The 19,330-nt window shown below is 45.8% G+C and overlaps 1 protein-coding gene across 4 annotated transcripts in view; it reads left to right on the top strand.

Moving 5' to 3' along the window:
• XDH (xanthine dehydrogenase) overlaps nucleotides 1-19,330 on the top strand; it is a 62,030-nt gene that overhangs the window by 21,529 nt on the left and 21,171 nt on the right. For 2 of the 4 annotated variants that reach the window (XM_040224576.1, XM_040224575.1), the window contains exons 9-20: nucleotides 557-698; nucleotides 3,271-3,363; nucleotides 3,938-4,089; nucleotides 5,341-5,434; nucleotides 6,780-6,889; nucleotides 8,850-9,034; nucleotides 10,561-10,735; nucleotides 12,113-12,196; nucleotides 14,419-14,588; nucleotides 15,987-16,110; nucleotides 17,853-17,972; nucleotides 18,449-18,545. In XM_040224576.1, coding sequence (XP_040080510.1) covers nucleotides 557-698; nucleotides 3,271-3,363; nucleotides 3,938-4,089; nucleotides 5,341-5,434; nucleotides 6,780-6,889; nucleotides 8,850-9,034; nucleotides 10,561-10,735; nucleotides 12,113-12,196; nucleotides 14,419-14,588; nucleotides 15,987-16,110; nucleotides 17,853-17,972; nucleotides 18,449-18,545 — 1,546 coding nt within the window. Of the gene's footprint in view, nucleotides 1-556; nucleotides 699-3,270; nucleotides 3,364-3,937; nucleotides 4,090-5,340; nucleotides 5,435-6,779; nucleotides 6,890-8,849; nucleotides 9,035-10,560; nucleotides 10,742-12,112; nucleotides 12,197-14,418; nucleotides 14,589-15,986; nucleotides 16,111-17,852; nucleotides 17,973-18,448; nucleotides 18,546-19,330 lie in introns of all 4 variants that reach the window. The other 2 variants (XM_040224574.1, XM_040224573.1) reach the window with 1 other exon arrangement.

Below are 19,330 nucleotides of genomic sequence, written 5' to 3'. Positions count from 1 at the left end.
AGAGTATGAAGATGACTTTAAGAGTTCATTGGGCCAGAAAGAATGGCTTTGCAGCAGACCACTAGAATATCTTTCCCTGGATCATGAAACCTTTAAAAAACCATCAGTTTGATTTGGGGATTTTCCCTCCTGACTCTGCATCGCCCCTCATGCACTAGAAGCGGCCCTCCATTACGTTCCCTTCTGATAGCCCTGCTTCTGCCACCCCTGTCCCCTCTCGCACCTCCTGGAGGCAGTGAGGGACAGTTGAAGTCACCTTGTGGTCCCATAGCCTTGATCCTCAGGCTTCTCCTTTACCTGCAAAAGGAGAGACTAACAGCACCTTCTTCCCTGAGCTCTTCTAAAGACTAAATGAAATAATGTATGTGAAAGAGCCGCGGCCCAAGTCCTGCCTCAGTACCAAGCGTTTCCCCTTGCTTCTTCCCTGACATGCACTTTCCCGCTGAATTCAGTACTAAGCAAATCCATAATTAATCCTCTTGCAAACTGAAAGCAATGGCCCTGGAATCACAGCGGGGAGGAGGAGACCACCCGGTAAGAAAATGGCATTTTCCAGAGGCTGAAAGACGTTCCACCAAAGCAGCTGCGTTTTGAAGGGGAGCGTGTGACCTGGATTCAATGCTCCACCTTGAAGGAGTTGCTGGACCTCAAAGCTCAGCATCCCGAGGCCAAGCTGGTGGTGGGGAACACAGAGATCGGTAAGGATGTGGGGCAGCTCTGGGTCAGTCTGTCCAGTTCAGCCCCTTGTGGCTCTGTGTGTCCTACTCTGCCTTCATTTCCCCATTTCCTAGGAGGAGGTGATAATGCCTCCTCTAATGGGCTTCCCTGGTGGCTCAGACAGTAAAGAGTCTGCCTGCAGTGTGGGAGACCTGGGTTTGATCCCTGGGTCGGGAAGATCCCCTGGAGAAGGGAATGGCTTCCCACTCCAGTATTCTTGCTTTTAGAATTCCATGGCCAGAGGTGCCTGGTGGGTCACAGTCTGTGGGGTCACAAAGAGTTGGATACAACTGAGTGACTAACACTCACTTTTCAAGGGTTGCTCTGAGTATTAACTGAGATCCTTGCTGATTGTTCTCCATAAACATTGACAGAGACCTGGCCCGATGCCAGGTATTTTGGGGGAGCCAGGGGTACCCAGATCACCTAGACCAGACTCCTTCCCTTGAGGGTCTCCCAGTCTGAGGGTAAGGGAGCAACATGGGTCAAGTGTCTGGGCCAGTACCTGACAGACCCTAGGGGTTCCATAAATGTCACTCTCCTGCCCCCTTTTCCTGGGGGTGATGTGGTAAGGCAAGGGAGAGGAAATGCCCAAGTGTGGCTGTGCTGTGTTGCCCATGTCTGTGGCCACCTGCCCTGTGGTGCTAGCCCCCAGACATGAGCCCCACAATATGTAAACAGGCCAAGGAGGCTCCAGAGGTGCCGCTCTCAGCCCCGGTGCTTGAAGACTCAGGAGCCGAGATGCCCCAGCCCCTGCTAGGCTTGGTCCATTCCTGTACCTGGCGTGGCCCATTTCCCCTTGGCTGGGCCCCATGCCCAGTGAGCATCTGAGAGGGTGGAGGCACAGGCCAGGGCAGTCTCAGGGGACCCTCAGAGGCCAGGGCTGTCTCAGAGCAGCCTATTCTAGCCTGTCAGGGCTCCTATCTCTGGCTCTGGAAGAACCCCCTACCCCAAGCCCTGGGTTCTGGTTGGCTCTGCAGCTGCAGAGAGGAGGGCCTGGCTCAGGTGTGTACTCGCGAATTGCAGAACTGAGCCATGCTTGTGAGCACACGTGCCATATGGAGTCCCTCGCTGCAACAACGGGGCCCACTGGACAGCAGGGTGAGAGGTACTTCGGGTGATAGGATCGCGATGGCCATGGCCCTGTGCGGCCATGACTCGAGGGCCCAGGGTCACATGAGTTAAGGTGAAGAATGACTGGCTGGAAAAATCTTTGGGGCCCTTGGAGGTACGGCATATTCCTTACCAAGAATCACACAATGTCTTGGACTCAGTTAGATTCTAAGAGAAAAGGAATTCACAAAGATATTACAAGCTCCAAATTAGAAAGAATAGCCTAAGATCACTCCACAGCTCTACCCCTCCTCCCTCTCACAACCTACCTCCCCCAGAGCAACCGTCACGCATCCTACCTCCCCCAGGGCAACCATCTAATGCCGTGATGTTGGGGGAAGCTGGGCATCAAGAAAACCTTATCAAGATGAACCACTTATTGCCTCCCTCTCCCCTCTTTATTCTATGAGCTGATATTCAAACAGACTAGGCTTCTCAAAGCCTGCTGCACCCTTCAGAGACCCTCCGCAGCATGTGAGAAGATGGGGGATGATGCACAGATATTTCCTTTTTAACCTTTTCTATTTACAACCCTGTGGGTGGGGCTGGGAGGGGTGCTGTGCTGACTGGGTCTGAGGGATAGAGGCAGGTCTGTTCAGTGAGGTTTCTTACTTGGTTCACTGGAAGGATAGAAATCAGACACAGACATTCCGTCTCATCAAGCCATGCACTGTAAGAACTCAGACAGATATTGGGAACTAGGCGTTGATTTGAATTTTTCTCTCGGTCATTTTTCCTTTTTGTCTGAATGTTAGACTTCCATATTATATTACTATTATATCCCAACTTTAATAATTGCCTCGGTACTGTAATGTGCCCGTTCTTAGCTGTATAATTTAGGAAAGAAACTTCACCTCCCTGTGCTCCGGTTTCCTATCTACTGTTGTTGTTTAGTGGCTCAGTTGTGTCTGACTCTTGGCGACCCCATGCACAGTAGCCCACCAGGCTCCTCTGTCCTTGGGGTTTTCCAGACAAGAATACCAGAGTGGGTTGACATTTCCTTCTCCAGGGGATCTTCCCGACCCAGGAATCAAACCCATGTCTCCTGAATTGCAGGCAGATTCTTTACCGTTGAGCCACCAGGAAACCCTTCTTATCTATGAACAGAGAAAATCACAGTATTTCATAGGGTTATTATGAGGATTTAATGAGTTAAAATATGTAAAGTGTTTAGAAGGGTTTCTGACTTATTTTCATGCCCTTTTTCTAATATTATGAATAAACACACATGCACATACACACACATGAAGTCAAGTTCATCTTATTTGAGTTCCGATGAGAGAGAGACATAGCTTCCTGGCTGGTCATGTGGAAACTGCATTTTATACCATGTCTTGTCCATTGCACCTTCAAGTCCCAAAACACCCACAGAGCATGTGAAATCCATGCTGTCTGCAGAGGTGGGAGCCCTGCAACTTGGGGCTTTTCATTTCTTTTAAGGCATTGAGATGAAGTTTAAGAATCAGCTGTTTCCTGTGATCATCTGCCCAGCCTGGATCCCTGAGCTGAATTCAGTGGAGCATGGACCTGAGGGTAAGGGCGGGGGGCTGCTTGAGCCCACAGAGGGGCTGGGATCTTGGAGGTGGGTTGTGCAGAGGATGGTGGCGATCCTGCTGCACCTGCTTTTTCAAGAGTCACCCTGCACGGGGGAAGCGGACACCCTCACTGTTCTCCTCCACTGAGCATCCATTGTTGAGTACCAATGGGCTCGGGGCTTCATATTTTCGGTAATCATTCTCAATCCTGGCTGCACACAGACTCATTCATGAGAATAGAGGGTAGGTGGGGATGGAGGTTGGGGTGCTTTTTTTAAAAGAAATGCCAAGAGTTCACCCTCAGAGATCTGATTTTATTGAGTTGAGAGTCACTAGTTTAGAGAAAAAAGCACTCTGGTTTTAAGCCTGGGCTTGAGTTCTGGCTTTTTTATTAACTGTGTGCCCTTGGGCAGGTCACCAGACCTCTCTGGGCCTTAATTTCTTCATCTATATAAGGACGTGCATCCTGGTTCATCCTTACTCAGTTGCTGTGAAGCTTCCTAGGAGCTGTGTATGAAAGTGCTTCTTGAGCTGTGAGGTGGATGGCTATCATTCCAAGCATGTGTTCCCAGGAATCTCCTTTGGAGCTGCTTGTCCCCTGAGCTCTGTGGAAAAGACCCTGCTCGAGGCAGTTGCCAAACTTCCCACCCAGAAAACGGAGGTGTTCAGAGGAGTCCTGGAGCAGCTGCGCTGGTTCGCCGGGAAGCAGGTCAAGTCTGTGGCGGTGAGTCACTAGTAAGGGGCCCAGGATGGGCACTTTCCCCACAAGGCGAGGGGGCCAGCCTGGGTTCTATTACAGCCCAAATAGGCCTCAAACTTGTGTTTAGGATTTCCTGGGGGCTTGTTGAAAATGCAGATTCCTGGGCCCCACTCTCAGAGAAACTGACTGCAGATCTGGGTTGGGGCGCAGGGATCAGGCTTTAACAAGCCCCAAGGGTGCTTCTGATGTGGCCCCAGGGCCTCCCTGGGGGTGTGCGTGCTCTGACTCCATCTTCACTCCTGAGGCTGGAGAGGTGGGGCCACCTGCCCATCTCTTTCTGAACTTAGCCGAGGCTGCCAGCAGGTGCAAGAGAGATAAGTTAGGGAGAAGCCAAAACAGGAAGGCGGACTGCCTTTCAGAGTCAGGGGTAGAACCTGAGGTGGAGCCCCTTGAGAGGAGAGAGAGGCCCATGGGTCGACTGCAATCAGCCTTCAGACAAGCCCCCAAATCCAGGGTTTGCAGATGACATTCTCACACTCGGCGCCATTTGAGTCTCACAACTGTTGATGGGGTTGGAAGGAAAGCTGACCCTTCCATTCTATCTTTCTATTGTTGTAGCTGTTGTTTTAAATTAGAACAAAAAACAAAGCCAAGCAACCTACTCCCATTCCCCTCGCCCTACCTCAAGCACCTCTTCCAATTACAGATAAGGAGACTCAAACCCATAAAACTCTACTAAGTTCCCCAATTCAGATGAAATCGACTTGTGGGAAGGAATTTTTTTTTTTCCTGGAGCAACTGGTTTTCTTCCCCTTTTCTAATAATGGGAACTCTGTGTCTGATTCTCCTTATAGTCTTTGCCAAGGAAGCTCAGTTAGAACACATTGTTTATCCTTAAGGCTTCCCATTCTTTTTCCTTGATCTTTGTCTTTTATTTCTCTTTCACTAACTCTCTATAGCCTCAGTGATAAACCATCTCAGCCCTTTCAGAAAAAGGTTGGGTGAAATCAATCAAACAAACAAATGTAAAGGAGCTGATCCTGGTTTACATATAGGTAAACTTCAGAGCTGGGCCCCAACCCTAGGCGTTGGAATCTCAAGTTCTGCATGTTGCCCGAATGCCCGGGTTCTTACTGTGCTGGTCTGGTGTCTATAGTGGGTGTAGGATCTCAGAGCTCTCCCTTCAGCAGATGTCCCCCACCTTCCACATTCGGGGGCCAGGAAAGCTGGACTTTCCTGGGGTGGGCTCTCACATGTTCTCCCTGCTTGTCCTAGTCCATTGGAGGGAACATCATCACAGCCAGCCCCATCTCCGACCTCAACCCTGTGTTCATGGCCAGCGGGACCAAGCTGACCATCGTGTCCAGAGGTGAGCTGCCTCATGCAGAGGTCAGGAAAGAGGGCCAGGGCTGGAGTGGAGTCTCACAGGATGTCACTTACTGCAGAAGCAGAACCCAAAGTTCAACAAAGCAGCTTTTCTAAAGCTTGGATCCCTGGAAACTACAAAAGGAGATGCACCCAGGCTGGGGGCCAGGAGGGCTGGACCATCACTTTATTAAGAATTCACAACAGGACCTGTCACCCGGATGCCATACTCAGTTGTGTGTGCTGAGGCCAGAGTATGCCACTCAGCATAGCTGATGGCTGGGTTTTCAGGGAGTCTGAACATTTGTTAAACATGGCTATTATTAAACATTAAACTATATACCCTCACAATGAAATAAATTATATTAAAAACAAAGGTAATAAATGCTCAAAATTCACCATTTCCTCATTATTTTCCTTCATTTTATAGCTGTCTATATCTTTGAGGTTATTTCCATTTATTCCATTTGTAGACTGGAAATGCTATGTAATAGTTCACTCCTGTGCCTCTTTCCTTGCTCAAGGGTTTCCCCAAGACCACCTCTAGGTTTAATGACTTTCAGGAGGACAAGAAAGACTCACAGGACTCAGTGTTGAGTCTGCTTATGGCTATGACTTATTATAGCAGGAGAATAGAGAGCGAAATCAGCAAAGGGAAAAGAAGCATGGGGCAGAGGAAACCAGGCACAAGCTTCCAGGGGCTCCTCCCAGGGGAGTCACACAGGACATGCTCATTCTCCCCAGGAATAAGTTGAGCCATGACAACACACGTGAAGGATTGTTTACTGGGGATGCTCATTAGAGACTCAGCACCCTGGGCTTTTAGTGGGGCTGGTCATGTAGCTCTGCCTGGCATGTACCAGAAGTCCAGACTTCCAGAAGGAAAGTCAGGTGTTGAGCATAAACCATATGATCTGTACAAACATTTTAGGCATTGTGAGCTGTTCTTATCAGAGAATGGTGGGAACTCTCCTGAAAGCTAAGGTCCCAGAGGACAGCCAGTGGCCAGCCTTGTAAGCAGACCTCTCAGAGGGTGGCAGGCCTGCTGTGTCAATCTTTTCAACTTCACACTGAGCTATGATGCTCTGGTAGCTTGACATTCGCCATTGTAGAAGTATTTATACCACAGAAGCTTGTGAATGCTATGAGTCAGGGCTTTTTCTTAAAGAACTGATTGTTAAACAGTCACCAGCACACCAATGCTAAGGGTTTCGGATGGAGCACCTGGGTCCCTGTCATGACAGCCACTCCCTCTGACTGTGGGCATCAGGGGCCAGGAAGGAGAATTCCCCTGGTGATCTGTCCTATGCTTTCTCACACTGGTCCCTCTCTGTCTTGCCTCTGTACAGGCACCAGAAGAACCATTCCAATGGACCACACCTTCTTCCCCAGCTACAGAAAGACCCTGCTGGGTCCAGAGGAGATACTGCTCTCCATTGAGATCCCCTACAGCAGGGAGGTGAGATGCTGTCAGAACAACCCAAATCACCCCTGCTCCTGCCAGGCTCCAGACGAAGAGATCAGAGTTTGCCTTGGGGACCATGCTTAGCATCTCTCCACTTTAACACTGATGTTCTTGTCTCTGAGCCTGGCTTTTATTAACAAACCATATTTCTTTCTGGACAATGAGGAGTTTCAGGGTATTGGGCACAGGGCACAGGGCACATACAAGGAAACCAGACAGGTAGGTGTGTGGTTCTGAACAAGTCATTCATCTTTCTGAAACCCAAATACTCATCTGTAAAACGGGCCCATGTTTACTGATTGTGCAGATTATTGTGAGGACCAGAAAGAAAGAATTCATAAGGTTCCTGACAGGTGTCTGGGAGCCGGTGGGGATCAGCAGCTGGTGCTAGGGACACAATTCCAAGAATATACCCAGCTGTGGTATATCTCTGCCCCAGTTTTCATATGATGAGGCATGCAATGTGCGTGCCAGATGGAGTGGCACCTCCAGTGTGAGTCAGGTCCTCACCTGTTAAACTTGAGCTTGACCAGGTGCTTTTTCACTGATCATGCCCTGGGTTCACTTGGATGGGTTTCTGCTTCATGGGAGGGTTCTCTGGCCTAGTGGGCCAGGTCTGGGATCCTCTGGCTGCCTTGCCCATGTTCCTTGGGGCCTGTGGTATCCTGACCTGGAGTGGTTTTGTCCTACACATTCCATGGGCCTTTAGAAGAGTGATCTGGGAGAGGCCGGGCACCAGCAGTAAAGGAGAGTATTAAGGGTTTACACAGCTGGTGCTCTAGCAAGTGTTACAAGGCATGTTTGCCCTTGCTGACTTTGACCTCCTTAATGAGAATGCTGATTAAATTAAGGCAGTTATGTCCCTGTGGTGGTTTCTTAATGATTTTCCAGCTTGTCTTTATAGGCTATTTTGAACAGTGATTCCCAGAGTTTTTGTATTTCACAGATCAATAGATTTTTTTAAAAAAACTTATGAGATGGGGAAAGAAGGAGGAAATGGTCTAGTTTGTATTCTCCCAGGTAGAGATGTAAACAAAAAACATTTCATAAATGAAAGATTTTCATACCAAGAATTTGGAAGTCTTTCTCAAGAAAGAACAGCCGATGGCCTCACCCTGACCCTGCATGAACCCTGGGGAAAATGTTGCTTTGGGCTGGCACAGTCCTTCGAAGCGGTTGGAACCTCTGTTCCAGAACCAAGTCCAAGCTCTGGGCTCATAGCCCCAGTGCTATGTTAGACATCAGAAATCTCATCAGGAGGGCTCTCCTTGGCTTCTTCAGCAAAAGCCCAGGGTCATTTTGAACCTCAACAGAGTATTTCTCCAATACACGTTCCCTTAAACCTCCCACCACTGATGTTCATCAGAACTTGGTGCCAGGACAGTTCAAACCTTGAGCAGAACCTGACACAGATGGGTCTTTACCTGGAAACTGACTCACACTCTCCTCCCATCTCCAAAGACAGAGCCTGGCTTGGACCCAGGGGAAATGTATGCTCAAAGCACAACAAAAGCTACTGTTTCATGGTGTGAGTCTTCCTTTCAGGAAAAGAGAATTCTAACTGAAGCCAGTAGACTGGTGGGAGAGACAAGTCAGGGAGAGCATGTATGGAGGCCCCAAGCTGACACTGGGTTTCAACACCCTTTGGCATCTCATTGTATCTGCTTGAGAGGCAGTCATGTTGATAGAGGCTTTGGCACAGTGCCTGGCTATGTCCTTGGACTTCCTGTTTCCCTGACCAATGGGCAGAAATCCTGATCCTTTCCCAGTTTCTGGGAATGTTACCTGGAAATCCTGAAGAGGTGGTAGTTATGGCCTCATCTTTGACCCCTTCCACCAGCTCCTGGATGCTCTGTGATGGTCTTCTGACTTCACCCCACCCTCCCTGCTTCAGACTCATTGTTTGCAGCCTTTGCAAAGCAAAGTGGGAAAGAGGTATTTTTGTTATTTTTAGGATGAGTTTTTCTCAGCATTCAAGCAGGCCTCCCGGAGAGAAGATGACATAGCCAAGGTAACCTGTGGCATGAGAGTCCTCTTCCAGCCAGGAAGCACGCAGGTAAAGGAGCTAGCCCTCTGCTATGGCGGAATGGCGGACAGAACCATCTCAGCCCTCAAGACCACACGGAGGCAGCTGTCGAAGTAAGAGCTGAGAGTGGAATAAAGTTACTGCTGCTCCTGCTACAATGATTACCAGTAGTGCTACCATTGCTGCAACTATTGCTATTACTACTGCTACTACCAGAGCTGCTACCACTACTATGATGACAGCTGCCACTAGTGGTATTACTATTAGTAGTGTTGCTGCTGCTGAACTACTGTTAGCATTACTGCTACTGCTGCTACTCTTGGTACTATTACTACTTATTTCTACAGCTACAACTACTATTACTACTGCTGCTGCTGCTTTTATTACTCCAAATACCACTGCTGGTGCTACTCATCTCATTTCTTCTACTACTGTTACTATTGTTCTACTATTATCATTATTGCTGTCCCTACTGCTATCACTACTATGACTACTACTACTATTGTGGTACTGCTACTGTTACAGTTGCTACTACTATGCTGTCTCTTCTACTGCTAATACTATTGTTGTTGTTACTCCTAGTGTTACTGCTACTGAGGTTTTGGTTACAGAAGCTATTATTAATGCTATTACTACTACTTTACTGCTACAATAACTATTACTCTTGCAACTAGCACTGAAGCTGCCACTATTACTGCTAATAGAAGTATCCGTATTGCTGTTGCTGTTACTTCTCCTACTAGTAGTATTGCTTGTACTATTGCTATTACTACTGGTGCTTCTCTTATTTCTACTGTTACTTCTGCTTCTACTGCTATTACTATTGCTTCCACTGCTACTATTAATGCTTCTGTTACTGCTAGCATTACTATTACTAGTACTGCTGCTACTACTATTGCTGTTGCTACTACTACTGTTACTGCTGCTACACTATTAGTACAGCAACTACTATTACTAAGGCTATCATATGGCAGCAATTGTACCAAGCACTTTGCTGGCACTGTTCTATGTAATCCTTACAATAACCATATGGCTAGATAAAGCTTAACTTTGGAGTTAGGCTCCTTGGTTCCAATTCCTGGCTTGAACACTTAACGAATGGGTAATATAAGTCAAGTTACTTAATTCTCCCATGTCTCAGTTTTCTCATGGTAAAGTGAGTGTAAAAATCCCTACTGTACCTTTTAACTTACATTAGAAGTAATGTTTCATATGAAGCACTTAAGACATTGCTCAGTGTGTTGTAGGAACTCAATAGATTTAACTATTATTTTCATGTGTGGTCTTTTGAAAATTGTATTTATTCTTAAAGAAGAGGAAATGGAGCCTTAAGGAGGTTAAGTAATTTGTGTGAAGTGAAAGTGAAAGTTGCTCAGTCATGTCTGACTCTTTGCAACCCCATGGACTGTAGCCTGCCAGGCTCCTCTGTCCATGGAATTTTCCAGGCAAGAATACTAGAGTGGGTTACCATTGCCTTCTCCAGGAGATCTTCCTAACCCAGGAATCAGATTCAGGTTTCTGCATTGCAGACAGATTCTTTACTATCTGAAGCACTTTGAGCTGAGGTTCATGACTCCACTCACACAAGTGATTCTGAGAGCTGGTTGGGAACACTCTCCCATGACCTGCTCTCTGGCAGGTTCTGGAATGAGAAGCTGCTACAGGACGTGTGTGCAGGCCTGGCGGAAGAACTGTCCTTATCCCCAGACGCCCCTGGAGGCATGATTGAATTCCGACGCACCCTGACCCTCAGCTTCTTCTTCAAGTTCTACCTGACAGTACTGAAGAAACTGGGCAAAGAGGACTCAGAAGATGTGAGTGTGGAGCCTGGCAAGGCCGAGCACTTGTGTGCTCCTGGAGCACTTGTGTTTCGGGATCTGGGAAGCTGACTGAGGTAGGAACAGGCTGTGGACCAGGTGGTAAACGCTCCTCTCCTCTGGATGTCTAAGGACAGAGGAGTAGGGACCAGGGACCCGGCCTAGAGAGTCACATGGAGATGGGAGCTAACTTGGTGGTTGAGAGACAGAGCACTGGGTTGGGAGTCAGGGATGTGGGTTCTTGTCCTGGCTGTCTCATTACCTCAGATGAGAACTTGAATAGGTCACCACTCTTGCTAAGCATTAGCTGTAAACTCTGGGGGTGGGTAGACCTGATAATCCTTCTGCAGCGTAGCTGATACAACTGTGATTATGTACTTTGAATGGGAATGTAGTGTGATAAGAATGTGAGGTGGGGCTGCTGCAGCCAGGCTGGGTAGGACTGTTGTGCATTCAGGAGAGGGTGTTAGTTGAAGTGGAGCCCAGCTCCTGAGGTGGGTTTGCCAGCAAGCATTTATTTTATACTTTTTATGTCATAAGATTGTATTGCATATGGTGGGGGCCAAGTGTGGGAGAGAATAAGATCAATAAAGGCCAGCCTGGTGTGACTACTGAGGTGATGGAGTTGGGAGGGGGGAGCACAAAGGAGAAAAGCCTTCACATCTGTGGGGAGAGCAGAGTGAGATACCTCTTTTATAAACATTTATAATAATTTTTCTGATTATGGAAGTAAAAAACTTGTGGAAAACTTTAGAAATACAAAAATGTATAAAGAAAAACTTAAAATTACTCTCAGATCTTAGATAAAACCACTGCTAGTATTTTTGCTTATTCCTCTGATCTTTTCCCCATGTTTATCTGTCCAATCTGTGTGTAATCCTTTTTGTCTGCCCCATCTCTCTCTTCCTGTCTCCCTTCCATCTGTCCACCTATAAACCTATCATCTTCCTGTCTTTTGATCTGGATATATTATTTTCTAAACAGATTTGATATCATGCTGCATACAGAGCTTCACATGCCACTGAATTTTGTTGAGATTATATTAATATTATGAATAATTCCCCTACATTAAATGTTTCCCACAAAATTGAGGGGGAAAATAATGACTTTTCCAGGAAGGCTGGGGGAGAAAGATATTCCCAACAGAGCAGCACACATCAGTGCAGGAAAGAGGGAAACCTTGGTTGGGTATGTCCGAGGAAATAGCGTGCAGAGATGGGAGAAGAGAAGCTGACAGAGCCCGTGTTAGACCCAGCCAGTATCAGAAGGAGTGCAGATGAGGAGATGAGAAAGTTACGTTTACCACTTGGGGACAACCAAGGTGGGGACCAGTGATAGAAATAGTCATGCTCACCTGTCACCTTGTCTCCACAGAAGTGTGGTAAACTGGACCCCACCTACTCCAGCGCCACTTCACTCTTTCAGAAAGACCCTCCAGCCAACATCCAGCTCTTCCAAGTGAGTACAGACCTTATATGGCTATTATCAGGGCCTGCAGCTTCCCTGCTGGCTCAGTGGGTAAAGCGTCTGCCTGCAGTGCGGGAGACCTGGGTTCAACCCCTGGGTCGGGGAGATCCCCTGGAGAAGGAAATGGCAACCCACTCCAGTACTCTTGCCTGGAAAATTCCACGGACTGAGGAGCCTGGTAGGCTACAGTCCATGGGGTCACAAAGAGTTGGACTCAACTGAGTGACTTCACTTCAGATGATGCTGACCATTGGTGAGTGACTGATTTACATTGTATGTCAGTGCTTAAAGCTCCTTACCATTGTGCATCAATGTCTAGTGAAGGAAACAGGAATTCTGTTAATGTGAATGAAGCTATTTCCCCTCTTGCTCACCTCATTTCTCTCTTGGGCTTACTCTCACCTTCACCTGCTCCTTAAATTTTTTTTTTCCATTTTGTTTTTTTCTGGTTCCTCCATGGGCTAATGTGCAAAGCCAGGCATTCTCCTGAGAATGCCAAGTAAACAAATTTTTTTTTAAATTTCTATTAACAGCTATTTTTTGAGAGGCACTAGGTAAAGGATCAACTTTTCAGATTTTGTGGGCCACGTAGTTTCTGCTACAATTCCTCAGCTTCGTCACTGTAGCACAAAAGGTGCCAGAGGCAATTCATAAATGAATGTGCGTGACTGTGCACCACTAAAACTGTATTTATAAAAGCAGAGTGGGCCAGATTTGGCCATTGTCCACAATTTGTAGACCTCTGCTCTCAAGTGTAACAATCCAAAGCATGAACTCTGGGCCTGAGTACCAGGACTTGAATCCAAACTCTGCCATCACATAACTGTGTACATTTGGACAAGTGGCTTTCTCTCTGTGCCTCTTGGGCAAGATAATTATACTCAGCTGCAGATGTGGGTAAGGTGGGTCCCTGTTTCACAGCACAGTTTTGAGGATTCAATTTGTTAATAAAAGTAAATAATCAGATAATTCCAGTATATAGTAAACTCTAAATAAATACTAGCCATCATTATTATTACTTTGAAAGAACACATAAAACAGAATTTTATTTTAAACTGAATACACTTTAGAACATTTTGAAAAATATATAAAAACATAAAGAAGAAAATAGAAATCACACCAAACCTTACCTCCAAGTGAAAGTGAAAGTGAAGTCACTGAGTCATGTCCGACTCTTTGTGACCCCATGGACTTGTAGCCTGTGCCAGGCTTCTCCATCCATGGGATTTTCCAGGCAAGAGTACTGTAGTGGGTTGCCATTTCCTTCTCCAGGGCATGTTCCTGACCCAGGGATCGAACCCAAGTCTCACCTTGCAGGCAGACGTTTTACCCTCTGAGCCACCAGGGAAGCTTATTACCTCCAAGAGAAAATTATTATTATGTTTGTGTGAGACAGTGAGAAAGTTAGTTGCTCAGTTGTGTCCAACTCTTTGTGACCCCATGTACTGTAGCCTACCAGGCTCCTCTGTCCATGGGATTCTCTGGGAAAGAATACTGGAGTGGGTTGCCATTCTCTTCTCTAGAGGATCTTCCTGACCCAAGGATCAAATATGAGTCTCCTACATTACAGGCAGATTCTTTACCACCTGAACTATCAGGGAAGCCCATATGTTTGTGTACTTCTCTCCATTTTTTTCCTATGCATATATGGACATATTTGCATTTTATCATGTTTTCCCCACAGAATTTAAATCATTACATGTACACATACAATAGTGTATGTCCTGTTTTTGCACTTAACATAAACATTTCCTTCTAATTAAATTTCTTCAAAAATATCTCTTAGCAATTGTATATTTTCCATCCTTTGAGCATAGCAGAGTTTATTTACCCAACCTTCAACAAATGGACTTTTAGGCTCTTTGTTTTGTTTGTTCCTGTATACAGTTAGCCCTCATCTGTGTATGTGGAATCCATGGATACAGAGGGAAGACTGTCTTGCACCACGTTATAGAAGGGACTTGAGCACCTGTAGACTTGTTCTCTGGGGGGTGTCCTGGACCCAGTCCCCCACAGATGCTGCTGATGACTATACAGTGATACTGTGACCACTCTTCAAGTGACTTCTTACCTACCTACCGTTTCCTTGCCCCTGTGCTCTCCTGCCTCCTCCTTCTCACTCCTCACATTTGCTTTGGCCTGAAGCTCTCCACGGTTCCCCAGGGCCTATAGAGGAACAGTGTCCTCTGAATCTGGTGACCATGTTGTTCCAGGAGGTGCCCAAGGGTCAGTCCAAGGAGGACACAGTGGGCCGGCCCCTGCCCCACCTGGCCGCGGCCATGCAAGCCTCTGGGGAGGCCGTATACTGTGACGACATCCCTCGCTACGAGAGTGAGCTGTTCCTCCGGCTGGTCACCAGCACCCGGGCCCACGCCAAGATCAAGTGCGTGCAGTGAAAACACTTGGGGAGGAGGGCGCTGGGAGCACCTGCCAGGCACTGGAGGTGCCATGACAATGAGCCTTCTCCAGGGCCTCCTGGTCCAGAGAGGAGCACAGCGACCTGTGTTAAACCCAGACAGGAGAGGAGCAGGATGCAAGAGGGGCTCAGTGGTGCCTGGGAGGGTGGGGTGATGCTAATGGAGACACAGTCAGGGCCCAGATGAGGAAAGCCTTAGGGGTGCTGACCAGTGATGTTACACTTGGCCCAAAAAGTGATGAGGAGCTGCTGAAAGACCTTTCTTAGATCTGCACTGTGGACAATGGGCTAAACTTCAGTACAAATCTCCAGGAAAACTTGAGTCAGCACGAAAGGGAAGGAGGAGGCCTTAGATGGCTGGCATTGACATCCTGTTTCAGTGCCTAGCAATCAACTTTGGCCTTGTGCTTAAGCTCTCCTCTGTATGCATTTCCCCATGTATAATGGCATATTTAAAATGATAGTGTCCACAAAGGACCCAGTAGAGAACAGCCACTTGTACTTGTTTATTAAACTTTGAAAGCCCAAATGGCAAGAATCACCACCGCTAAGATGATGATGATAATACTAAGAATAGATACTCATATCACACAATGTTTGCTGCAGCCTGGTTTAAGCATTTGATACATAATGCTTTATCTATTCCTCTCCACAGCCCTATAGGCAGGTCCTATTATTATTCCCATGTTCCAGGTAAGGAAACTGAGTGGTATAGCAAGAGCCCTAACGTGCTGATTCTGGATGGTTATTAACTATGATGTGAGCGTTAGTTGGAGCTCTCCAGAGTAAATGCTGTTTGGTTCCCTTGTGCGTGGAGACCAGAATTAGGGCCTGTACAGGGCCCATAGGGACAGACTTGTCCTATTCATCTTATAGCCCCCCTAGCGCTCAGCTCATGGCCTCCACATGGTAAGCATTTAAGCAGCATTTGCCAAATAGGATAGGATAGGATAGGAGGGAGAAAGAGGAAGAATTAGGGTGAAGGAAAGCCTCTCAAAAAGAAGATAAGGTTATCTGATTGGTTAATGGGTCATCTTTTTTTAAGAGGAAAATGTTTTCCCATTTAAGTTCATGGATCCTTGAATTCTATCAGTGGACCCTTCGAGGATATAGATCTTTCTTATAGATGATAGTATCTGTTCTTCCTGCAAAGGGATGGATGGTATTGGATGGGGAACTACAAGGAGCAAGATTTATAAGGTATCAAAATACAGTTGAAGGTATTTCAGAGATTTTCTCTACTATACAATCTTTTGGGAATAAATAACTGATACACAAGGTTGAGGTGTGGCATAGTTTGGCACTTTCTCAGGTGACAGGTCTTCCACTTCAGTTTTCCTTCCTGACTCCTCACACTCCTTGCAGGTCCATTGATGTTTCAGAAGCTCAGAAAGTGCCAGGATTTGTTTGCTTTCTCTCTGCTGATGATATTCCCGGGAGTAATGAAACTGGACTTTTTAATGATGAGACAGTCTTTGCGAAGGATAAGGTATATCTTGGATTTTTTTTTTTTTAATATGAAGTCAGTGGAATGAGTATCTAAGCTTTAATTTGTGTTCATTTCTTCAGACTCCTAATCTTGAAAAGATTATGCATTTGCACATATTGTGGCCATCATCCAATTGGGAAGTATTTGGGACAATCAGTAAATGGAGAGATATGCCTGGTAGCACTGTTAACTTAAGATGTACTTACTTATTTAATCGATAGCTGCTGCTTTTAGTATCAGACATGGTAAGGTGACTCCATGCCAGAGTGGCATTTAAAAAAGGCTGGTGACTGTATTTTAACTAAAAATCAGGTTCTTAGGGTACAATATTAAGCTCCTTTATTAAAAGGAAATAAAAATACATTAAGCAGAATGTATTGTATACATTAATGTATACATTAAGCAGAAAGTAAACAGAATAAAAATTACAATTATACTATCACTACTATGTGAACTGATAATTCACTTACATGAGAGTTTAACTATTGATTTCAACCATATATGGAATTCTGCCAAAAAAAAAAAAAATTAAGCATTCAAGGCAGGTGCTACAAAAACCTGTATACTTATAAGATAGTTCTCAGATAGTCATTTTATAATTCCAGTACAGATCAAATATGGCAAGTTGACAGTGAGTAGGTGTTGCTTAAGGACAAATTCAACTGATTACTGAGGTAAACATGAAGGAGAGAATTCAAAACTACAACCCTGAGTCATTAGAACTAAAGGAGAGTGTTTGATAGAAGATAAATTGCTTTACAAACTTCAAGAGCCTCTAAGACCATAATTATGGTTAGTGAGAATTGTCCAGGTTGGACATCCTCTATGCTAACCAGCTAAGTCAAGAGCTTAATTGAGTCCTAAAGAGGTAATTATGAGAGACAGATATGTTAAATATTGGTTCCTATTGTCAAGAAATATTATATTCCAAAGCGACGAGCTGGACAGTATTTTGTTGTTGTTAATTTTGGGGATGATGTTGGAAAACATCCCTGAAGGAGATACATAAAGTTTTTAAAATAGAAACTGAATTCATTCAATGCAAAGAAAATAATAATTATTAATTAGCTTATAAATCTAACAACCTAAAAAACTGGCTTATAGACGATCATGACTAAGAACCAGTATTTGAGAACTACCACTTTGGGGCATCTAGATGAACTATGGGACATGATTGCTGCCTTTGAGAAACTTTTGGTATAAATCTGAGAAAGAGAAGATAAAAAAGAGTGGAGTGGTAGAAACAAAATAATACTACAAGTCAGAGATTAAGACTTAGTTATGGTCCAGTAATGAGCCAATTTAGATCTTGCTGTCTTGGTTTCCATCTCTTCATATGAAGAACAAAGGTGTTGTGTGGATCTGAGTGGACAGATACACTTCATGGTGACTTGCTTTCCTTCTGCTGCTTGTGGCAAACATCACTAATCAATCACCACGCTTTATCCTGAGCAGCTTCTCAACAGGTTGCACTCAGAATTGGCCCTGGAGATGAATCAGGTTTGCCATTCTGAGACTGGTTATCTCCAAGTCCTATTCCAATTCTGCTAATTCTAAATACTTAGGAAGAAGCACGTAGCCCCCAGTAGTAGGATAAGAACATGAAATGGTCCCAGGACATTCCTTAAATGTACCTTAGAAAACTATGGAAGCGGGACTTCCTTTGTTGTTTTGAACAATCGAAAATAATTTGCTTCATGAGGACTGTGTTATGTTCTTTAACGGTCTGACCCGGCTCCTAGGTGACTTGTGTTGGGCACATCATTGGTGCTGTGGTCGCTGACACCCCAGAACATGCACAGAGAGCTGCCCATGGGGTGAAAGTCACCTATGAGGATCTTCCTGCCATTATCACAATTGAGGTAACTGGGGGATGGGCTGGCTGGAGAGGGGAACGCTTCCCTGTTCCTGGAGGCACCTTTATTAAGATCCTGTAGAGGAGATGTGAGGAGCAGGTGGGATTTTCCCAGACAGGCTTTTAAATCTCCAGTCCTGTGATTATGTGATCCTGTGAATCCTCCCCCATCGTGATCCTAGACTCAGTCCACCAACGGCCAAACTGAGTTCTTCCTTTCCAATTTCAACTGGTTTCTTGAGAGGTTCTTTGCTTTTCCCCAAGAACCAGAGTTGTGTGTCTATATCTGAGGAAGCAGAGAAACAGGACACCCTGGGTTACAACTGAGCTCACTTTTAGTCTGTGTAAAATACTGATAGAGATGCCTGTGTGATTTACGCGAAGAGAAAGAAGTAATCATTCAAGAGCTTCTTTTCCCCAGCCCCTTAAACTCACCTTCCATCTTTTAAAGTCAAGTCATTGAAATTTCTTTTTAATCCTCAGGATGCTATAAAAAATAATTCCTTTTATGGGTCTGAGCGGAAGATTGAGAAGGGAGACCTCAAGAAGGGGTTTTCAGAAGCAGATAATGTGGTTTCAGGTACGGCTGCACCATGCAACAGTGGGAATGGGGTGGCCCTGGTTTCTGAGTGAAATTTAAGAGATGTACCTGAGCCCTGCAGCAAGGAAGTGATTTCCTGACATTTCTTAACAGAAGAGTCTCTCTGATGTTTGTAAAAAATACTAGACAGGTGGCTGGGAAAGAAGGAACGTCAGCCTCTTAGTCTCCACTCTCCTGTCTCTAGACCGGACATACCTAAGTGATTCTGGAGATGGCATGTTGGATTTGGAAGACTGTTTAGAGAAGATAAAAACCACAGATGTCTGGCTAGCCTTGGGTCCACCAGGCTGCCAGCTGCACAGATTCCTCGTCCTCCCCATCTGCATGAAGTCAGTCCTCACCCATTGACAGCTAGTGCTCTCTCCTCTCCCCACCTCCTCCCTCCCCGACTGTGCAATTAGGTCTAGAGCGCACATCCTAGGGCAACGCTATGAACAGACCCCTTTGGGGTTTGTTTCTTACATCGGTTTCTGTGCATTGCTGTAACTAATAAGCCAGCTCTCCAATTGGCCTGACAGCCTCAGCTCTGGAAGATGCAGTTTATTTTCAGCTTCTCAATCACATTCATTAACTCCTTTCCTATTTTTTTAAAAAGTTTACAATGGTAGTTTAAAAATCTTTGATTTCCACTGGCTGCAGTGAGACAAAAGCTTCACACCTGACATATTTCAGTGTTGTCCTGGTTTCTTTGTTGGGGGTTGGCTGCCAGATGGCTTAGACTTTGAGACTCTTGCCCATCCTGGTTAGGGAACTGAAAGGTTCCC

The sequence above is a fragment of the Oryx dammah genome, unplaced genomic scaffold (genome assembly GCF_014754425.2).
Source record: "Oryx dammah isolate SB20612 unplaced genomic scaffold, SCBI_Odam_1.1 HiC_scaffold_25, whole genome shotgun sequence".
Taxonomy (NCBI): Eukaryota; Metazoa; Chordata; class Mammalia; order Artiodactyla; family Bovidae; genus Oryx; species Oryx dammah.
This window is presented reverse-complemented; position numbering and strand designations above follow the sequence as displayed.